Below are 8,927 nucleotides of genomic sequence, written 5' to 3'. Positions count from 1 at the left end.
TGGGCATGGTGGTGCATGCCTGTAATCCCAGTCCTCAGGAGGCTGAGGCAGGAGGATCCTCGTGAATTCGAGGCCAGCCCGGGCTACAAAGTGAGTTCAAGACCAGCCTAAACTGCATAGTGAGACCCTATCTCAAAAAGACCAAAAGTCAAATCAACTGTCCAGTCAAAACTCAGTAATGATTTATAAGTAAAAGTTAGGTATATCATACATTCAAATTTTATTAACTTGAAGCCAGGTATTGAGGCACGTGCCTGTAAGCTCAGCACTCTGGAAAGCTGATGCAGGAGGATCATCAAGTTTGAGCTCAGCCTGAGCAACTTAGCAAGACCCTGTCTGTCTGGAAATAAAAAAGGGTTGGGGACGCAGCTCAGTGCAAAGGGCCAGAGTTCAATCCCCAGTACTGCAAAACAGAACAAAATTGTAATGACTTGAGACTCAACAGTTTAAACTTTGACAGAGCCCTCTAGTGGTAAGATTTTGGGTGTAGGAATGACACTGCCTCACACATGAATTACCCTCCATCAAATTTTCCAATACTTTGCATCCTACAAAGTAAACTGAAGGACCAGGCACGGTGGCACACATCTGTAATCACAGCGCTCAGGAGGCTGAGGCAGGAGGACCACTGTGAGTTTGAGGCCTGCCTGGGCTACATAGTGAGTTCAAGACCACCCTGAACTACACAGCAAAACCCTGTCTCAAAAACAAAACAAAAAAAATAGGCCAACTGATTTGTACATTGAATGATTGCTCACAGGATTAGGTAGGAATTGTATCTTCTGTAGGAGCCACATCCCCAAGGCTTATTCATACCAAGACTGTAGTAGGTGACTACTGAGGCATAGCACTCAGAGCCTATAAACACACACATGAAAATTTTGGAGTAACTGCACTCTAGAATACAGATCTCATAATGTTAATAACCAGGAGGTTCATAAACCCTATCAGTGGTGAGGCAATTATGTTCACTTCTATCAACACTTCTGAGAATGAAGTTTGGGCTAGTTTAAAAAGAGACAAATTATTCAAAGGATATCTAAGATGTTTTTTGCAGTACTGAGGATTAAACCCAGGGCTTTGGCACTGAGCTACACCCTCAGCCATTTTGGTTTTTTGCGGGGGCTGGAGTGACAGGATCTTGCTATGCAATTCAGGCTGGCCTTGAACCCATGGCAGTCTTCCTACCTCAGCCTGAGTGCTAGGATTACAGGCGTGCACCACCACACCCAGCCCATGAGACGGGTCCAACTAAGCCACTAAAGTGACCAGGCTGGACTTCAATTTTTCACCTCCCTGCCTCAGCCTTTCAGAGTGCTGGGATTATAGGCATGTGCCACCACACCTAGGTTTGCATGGTATTTCAATTGCCCTGAAAGATAATTTCAGTATTTGGTTCCTCTGCAATGCTGCCTTGTCTGACAAAGGTCCTGTCAATCCTACACGTTTGGCCGTGGAAATGCTTTAGTGAAGGGTAGCTGAACTGCATACCCTCAACCGTTTTTAGAGCCACGATCCACTTTTACATCAGCACACCAACGTATTTCCAATCCTATTTGTTCTACGCTGTGACGGACACTGCTAGCATGAGGTGGAGGCTACCTTCTTTTCCCGAATTTTGTCTCTAGGACTTGTTACTGTTGTAACCAAGAGTATGGTGGGAGTTTCATAAGGGGATGTTGAGGTCAAGTCCTAAGAATCAGCTTCTGCCTCCCTCTACCGAGAGCCCTAAAATCCAACCCAAGTCCAGTTGCCCAGGTCTCCATGAAACAGACCTTGTGGAGATGGAGTCACTAACAAGGAGACAGTACAAGGGACCTTTCTGACCCCAAGTGAAAAGCTTAAGACCATCCTGAGACCAAGAGTCCTAAGAGTACAGCATATACCACTAACTCCTGATCCACAAAAAGTCTGAGATTATCTTATGCCATCAATGTACTGCTAAGTACCACAGCTACTGCCTGGCTAGGCTCACACGACCCCCTACTCTTCAACAGTTTAGCTGATGCAGCACTGTAACCCTTCCTCTCTGCAACACAGACAAAATGAGATGACACCAGGAGAGGAAGTTAACATGAAACTAGATGCATTTGGCTTCTAAATTCAGGTCACAGACCTCACAATATGGGTTTGGAATGAGAACTTTCTTCTCCCTGGAAGCTTTTCTTGTCTCCATCTCTATACTTAAAGACTGTCAACTCCATCCAGACACCCTACCCAACTGTCCTAAGGTAGAAAAACAGGATCTTGGGGCTGGGGATTTAGCTCAGCAGCACAGCACCTGCCTGGCAAGCGCAAGGTCATGAGTTCGATTCCTGGTACCAGAAAAAAGAAAACCAAAAACAAAAAGAAAAGCAGGGTCTTACTAGGGATATAGCTCAGAGGCACAGCACCTGCCTGGCAAGCTCAAGGTCATGAGTTTAATTCCTAGTACCAAAAAAAAAGAAGTCTTAAAACATTGGGCTTCTGCATTCCCTAATCAAATAAAGGAAATAAGAATCAACCCAATTTGAGTTACCTTATTTTGCAAATAAGGATAAACTCATCAACATTAAAAATAGTACACGATATAAAAATGTGATGAGATTAGCTATAATCACAAATGACTACCGTATTTAACAAGTTTTTAGAAGTCTGTTTCGAACAATACAAGGACCTTAGTAATGAAACTTCAGGAATTGAAATAGTCAACGGTTAAGTTTGCTTTTTTCTTTTAGGTCTTAATAGATTTAATTGTTTCCCACCATTTTGGGGGATTAAATCTCTTTTTTAAAAAAAACTAGTTTTTAAAATTATAAACTCACAGACAAATCATGAACAGATGGGTTTATTTCAGCAGTGTTTGAAACTCTTGCCTTAAAAGCAAGGGTACTACAATAATTATATCAGGAGTAGACAATTTCCTACACTGTCATAGATATAAAAGTTCCTTTTTCACTTTTGTTCAACACTGATCAACAAGCAGATTCAGTCCACATTTGCTGTGATCTATCTACTGAGTTAACCCAAGCTTCTTCTTCAGAGACTCTGGCATCTCAGGTGGAGGAGGGCGAGGGAGCCTGAAGTACACCTTCACGGAGTCATAGATGAACCACTGTAGTGCAGTCAGAGTACCGATCATGATGATACGGGCGAAGAGTCCCTTCCACACACCTGGTTCAAACAGGAAACATGGATGAAAACATGCAACATACCCAAGCAGTGTTACTTCCTAAAGCAGGAGAAAGCCCACCTCACCTCTAAAGCCAAGTCTCTGGAGGACCTGCGAAGCACTGCTACCTTTTTCTTTATTTAGGACAGATACCACAGAATCGGCAGGGTGAGAAACAATTGCACAGAAGACTCCAGCTGAAAATAAAATTCAGATAAATGAGTCAATACAAGATCCGTCAAAAACAAAACTCACACCATAGTCAAAAACCATTTTTTCATGACTTTCAATAAACTTTTCTGGTTTTTAAAAATCAGATTTCAACTGGGCAGGGTGGCACACACCTGTAGGCCCATTTAAATGGGAAGCTGAAGCAGCAGAATTGACTGAACCTAGGAATTTAACACCTTCACAATGGGGCCCTTGTGCATGTATCTCACTGCTGAGTGGCTCTGAAGCACGCCCATCAGGCAGCATGGGACAATCATACATGTACCAGAAGTGGTGGTTCAAGCTGGCAAGAACATGTTAAGGTTACCCTAGACAACATGGCAAAACTCCATCTCAGGAAGTTTTAATATTCACATTTCAGTTAATACGTCCTTTTGTACTACAAATTTGTTCTTGAAACATTAAAAAAATGGTGCAGAGTACGAGGAATACATGCACATGCCCCAAAAGGACACACCATAAAACCATATAAACTGTTTGTGGTGGTAAATGCACTCTGGGAGGCTGAGGTAGGGGACTACAGTTCACCAGCCTGGGCAATTTACCAAGATCCTGTCTCAATATAAAGGAAAAGGGTTGGGTATGCAGCTCTGTGTGAACGCCCTAGGTTCAATCCCTAGTACTGCACAAACACCAAAAAATCATGTATGGGCTGGGGATATAGCTCAGCAGCACAAGTGCCTGCCTACCAAGCACAAGGTGCTGAGTTTGATTTTCAGTACCAAAAAAAAACCACACACACACACACACACACACACACACACACACACACACACGATCATGTAAACCATAAAACAATTCCTTTAGGAATCAAAGTATTTATGAATCCAGAAGGCCATATAATATATTATGGGAAAATAAAACTGCTTTATAACCTTTGGAAACACTTTTTTCCTCAGAAGAGGGCAACAGTAGAAATGATTATTTGTCCAGAATTTCACAGATAAGTGTGTTCTAAATCATTCATACCAGCTAGGTATGCTGGCACATGCCTATAACCCCAGCACTCAGGAGGCTAAGGCAAGAGGACTGCCATGAGTTCAAGGCCAGCCTGAACTGAATAGCAAAACCCTGTATCAAAAAGACTAAATAATTAATTAATTCATACCTATGTAGCCCGCTATAAATGTTACAACCAGCTGCTCAGGCTTTGTACATTCACTTCGGGGCTTAGGAACCACAAACTTGTACAATGCTTCAACAGTACGTTCAAAGCAGGCAAATTTCATCATGGTGTAAGGTATCTGTCTCATCCAGAGAGGGGCAACTCCCTTGTAGAATCTAGGAAATAAGGACACTTATTTACACAGTCGCATGTATTAACCTAGCAGAGATTTTCAACTTTAACAGAAGTGTCCGCATACCAGTCGAATCCTGATAGTGAAAAAATGACAGCATACTTGCATGTCATTTCTATCAGAACCTTAGACTAACATGCAGGTATATTTCTCTCACATGCCAATGACTCAAGCACCTTCGACTGTACAACCAAAAAAGTTGCTGGACGTTTCTTTGACTGGAACTACAAGAAACAAGATGTTTACAAGCAGAACTCAGTTCAAGATTCATCCACAAAGGTGGATCTAAGGAAGCATGTTGGGGCCTGACTACATGCAAATTCTTAACTGTGAACAGATCATAAGAGTTCTTCTAATAAGCCCTCCCCAAAAGTTTGGTAGTAAACAGCCAAATATCAAGTCATCTGCAAACTTACAAATGGACTTCACTTTAGGGGGGAAAAAAAAAGCTTATTTCAAGGCTCAAAAAATATCTTTCCAATTAAAAAAAAAAATCTTTGCCCAGAGTTTAAATTCTAGACACAGGTAGATAGGCAGATAGATATTACAAGTCTGGTGGACCTTCTACTAAGAAAGATATTCCCCATAAATGAGTAATTTTAGGAAAGAGTTTTTCTTACGCCTTTAGACCTTCTTCCTTATACATTTTGGGAGCAGCATCTCTCAAAGTGTTAGCATAACCTGGCTGAGTTTGAATTCGAACTTTAGTAGCTTCCATAGGAGCCAGGGCGATGTCAGCAAAGAATTCAGCACTGGCAGAGGCAGCCAAATACAGTGATGTACGCCAGACATAGGCATTTTCCTAAGAAAAAACATGAGGCGTTAACTGCCGTTATACTGGCTGTTTTCATTTGAAATAACACTTCTGAAAAACTAAACTTAAGGCAAAAGTATTTCATATCACACAATCCATGGACATAGACATTTTGTGAAATACACTTTTTTGAACTGGGGTATAGTTTAGTGACAAGAGTGCTTGGCTAACTAACATGTGCAAGGCCACAAGTTCCACCCCTAGCACTGTGAAAGGGAACAAAGACGGGGCGGGACAAGATACTTTCTCATCAGCTAAAACAGCCTCCTGATCTGAAGCATGTTGCTCACTCTGAGACTACCTCTTCAGGCATCAAACAGGGTGAATCAAAGAGCTAAAGTCCTTTTTGGCCTTCAATTTTCCATCTCAAAGTTAAATCACATACCTCACCAAGCATGTTGCTATAAAAGACTTTGAAGACTTCATAAAAGCCAAACTTGCAGAGCCCTTGCATAGAGTAGCCAATGAAAGTTGGAGCCCATCCCTTAGCCAAACCACGAACACCATCCTCTTTAAGTGTAACTGAGAATCCATTAAATATGCCCTTGTACTTTTGGGGGTCCACCTTTAATGAAAACAAGAAAAAAAATTAATTAAATGCATCAGAGATCTTAAAGAAATTTCAGTAAACTACAAAAACAGTAAATACAAGTTCCTGACATAAAATTATTTTTATAATAAAAATTTTTTTTATACTGAAAGTCTAGCTTTGAGCCATCCTTAACCTCTCATAGAGATGGTTAAGAGTAAAACCAGGGGCCAGGGGGGCTGGGGATTTAGCTCAGCGGCAAAGCGCCTGCCTGGCAAGAGCAAGATCGTGAGTTCGGTTCCCGGTACCGGAGAAAAACCAAAAAAAAAAAAAAAAAAAAAAAAAAAAAAACCAGGGGCCAGGGATATAGCTCAACAACAGAAGTGCCTGCAATTCCTACTACAAAAAAAAAAAAAAGTAAAGCCAAACAAAAATACTAAAACAAAACAAAGACTCTTTTTTGTTTGTTTGTTTTTGTTTTTTTTCCGCTACCGGGAATCAAACTCTAGACCTCATGCTTGCCAGGCAGGCGCTGTGCCGCTGAGCTAACTCCCCAGCCCCAAAACAAAGACTCTTAAAGAGATTTCTCATGACATAACTCTCACTACATTTAAAAAATTAGTTTTAAAGCTACTCTAAGTAATAGGTGAGTCTGTATTCCTGATATATACTAGCCCATGAAGTAGATTTTTGTGACCAACAGACAGTCTAATACAATTTTAAGATAACATAAATGCAACAAGAAATCTATCTTTCAGCTCAGTGTGGTGGTACATGCCTGTAATCCCAAAACACTGTGTCCAAAAAAAAAAGGCTAGAGATGTAGCTCAGTGTGAAGGTCAAGTTCCATGCCCAGTGCCACCACAAAACAAGCAAGCCTGTCTTTTGACTTAAATTCACTTTCAGAGATATGCCTAGTAAATCCCAACTAGGGTGTATTTCATGTTCATTTGAACTAATGGGATGAGGGGTTTATCTATTTCTGTCAGTACTAGAAGGACTGGTATACATCACCTTCCTCTCTCTCCCTCCTAATACTTCACCTTCCTTTCTCTTTTAGATAAGAAGGCTTCTAATCCTGTTTGGACAAATAAATTTTTGATGTTTATTTTTGTTTCAATAATTCTAATTAAAAATATTCAAATCATAAGGTAGTTCTTATTAAACATATAAAGGGCAATTACCGCGAAATTTTCACACTAAGATTTTGAGACAGCGTCTCACTATGCAGTTCAGCCTGGCCTTGACCCAACTATGGAACCCAGGCTGGCCTCAAACTCAGTGATCCTCCTGCCTCAGCCTCCCAAGTGCTGGGATTACAGGCATGCACCACCACACCTGGCTCATACTAAGATATTAAAAGCAATTTAAAGTAATCTACATGTGCTATTTGTTTGGTCTTATCAATGTATAGGGACATTAAGTTACTTCACATAATATACAAGCTGATTACCCAGTCTTGACATGCTAAATGCTTATAAAAGGACTATTTAGGGCATAAAGAACTAGTAGTAGCAGTCCACAAAGAGGAACTTTAGCCAGAATTGAACACTAGCAGCAAACAGTTTACAGCCAGAACTTGAAAACAAATAATTTACCCATACTTTCACACATGAGACACCTCCTGGACTTAAATATTCAATAATATCATCTCAATACAAACCTGCATACGGCATTTCACTAAATCCAAAGGAACGACAGCAGTGTGTGTCAGCCCACAACTTAAGACCCCACCAAAGCCACACAGTGCATAAAACTTCATGGAGCCATATTCACAACTGTACTCTGTAATAAGACAAGACACACCATGCATTTTAATATAAAACTCATGTTACTGGTCATCAACTTACCTCTTGGACAGTTAGGTTTCCACACAGCTTGTTAGTAGTTGTCTACATCTTACAACTTAAGAGCCATGCTTCAACAATATGCTTTAGTCCAGCATGCAAAACAAACCTGCATTCTGCATTTAACCAGATCTAGAGGAACCAATGCTGTATGGGTTGTGCCACAGCTAATAATTCCTCCAAGTCCACAAAGGATAAAGAATCTGCCAGATCCATAGTCACAGCTATACTGCTCTGTTCGATTGAAAAAAAGAACCAAGTAAGTATTTCTTCAGAGATGACAAATGTCATGGGAGTGAAAGAAAAGTATGTTTCCCTGTGAAATAGTATCATCGCAGCTAAAGGGCTCTGGCTACCACCGTTTACAAGTAGTAATTTCACAAACAAGTTTTTATGTGTGTGTGTGTGTGTGTGTGTGTGTTTACATGATATTATTCTTATTTTAAAGAGAATGAAAAAAAAAAATTTAAAAAGACCAAACAAGTTTTGATTACAAGGAATCTATCAAAATCAGATCGTTTGGAATTAGTTTTACATCCGTGAGCCACTGTCTGATTTTACCATACCGATTTTTAACGTTTTCCATTAAAGTCAAACACTAAATTAATAACAGGTGATAAAACCATGCTTCAGAGCACGAATCTTAATTAAGAGCATCTAGAAAACTTGGCAACTTTTCAATTTACTTCAGCCACTACCCAAACAGTACTATCCCTGTCCCCACTTTCGACCTTGTGCAAAACTGCAAGCGCAGACGTTCCTAAGTGAAACGTATTCAATACGTACTTCTATAACAGAACGATGGCGGGAGGACTTCAGCCCACCCGAGCGACAGTACAGTAAGAAACACAAGGATGACCGGAAAACCTTTGCATTTTACAGACTCAACGTGACATTCCCACGAGTCCTACCATCGGGTTTCCAGACTTTTGCGTATTTACCTCCGCACAGATTTACAGCACACAGGTAACTCAGCCCGACCCTCCAGCCCTCGGGATCGCGCGAAGGCGGCCGCGAGCCTCCTCTCCGGGGCCCGGGTCCGCGGCCGGCCCGCGCC

At 41.1% G+C, this 8,927-nt stretch overlaps 1 protein-coding gene across 2 annotated transcripts in view; it reads right to left on the bottom strand.

Moving 5' to 3' along the window:
* Positions 1-2,811: 2,811 nt before the first annotated feature.
* Slc25a3 (solute carrier family 25 (mitochondrial carrier; phosphate carrier), member 3) overlaps positions 2,812-8,927 on the bottom strand; it is a gene marked incomplete in the record, with an annotated part of 6,795 nt that continues 679 nt past the window's right edge. The window contains 6 exon segments of one of the 2 annotated variants that reach the window (XM_013518582.1): positions 2,812-3,153; positions 3,238-3,348; positions 4,491-4,663; positions 5,301-5,482; positions 5,880-6,059; positions 7,980-8,104. In XM_013518582.1, coding sequence (XP_013374036.1) covers positions 2,993-3,153; positions 3,238-3,348; positions 4,491-4,663; positions 5,301-5,482; positions 5,880-6,059; positions 7,980-8,104 — 932 coding nt within the window. 2 annotated transcript variants of the gene reach the window in all.

The sequence above is a fragment of the Chinchilla lanigera genome, unplaced genomic scaffold, assembly GCF_000276665.1.
Source record: "Chinchilla lanigera isolate Chin_1 unplaced genomic scaffold, ChiLan1.0 scaffold00004, whole genome shotgun sequence".
NCBI classification, from domain to species: domain Eukaryota; kingdom Metazoa; phylum Chordata; class Mammalia; order Rodentia; family Chinchillidae; genus Chinchilla; species Chinchilla lanigera.
Note: the sequence above shows the minus strand (reverse complement) of the source record. Positions and strands in the feature narration are given on the sequence as shown.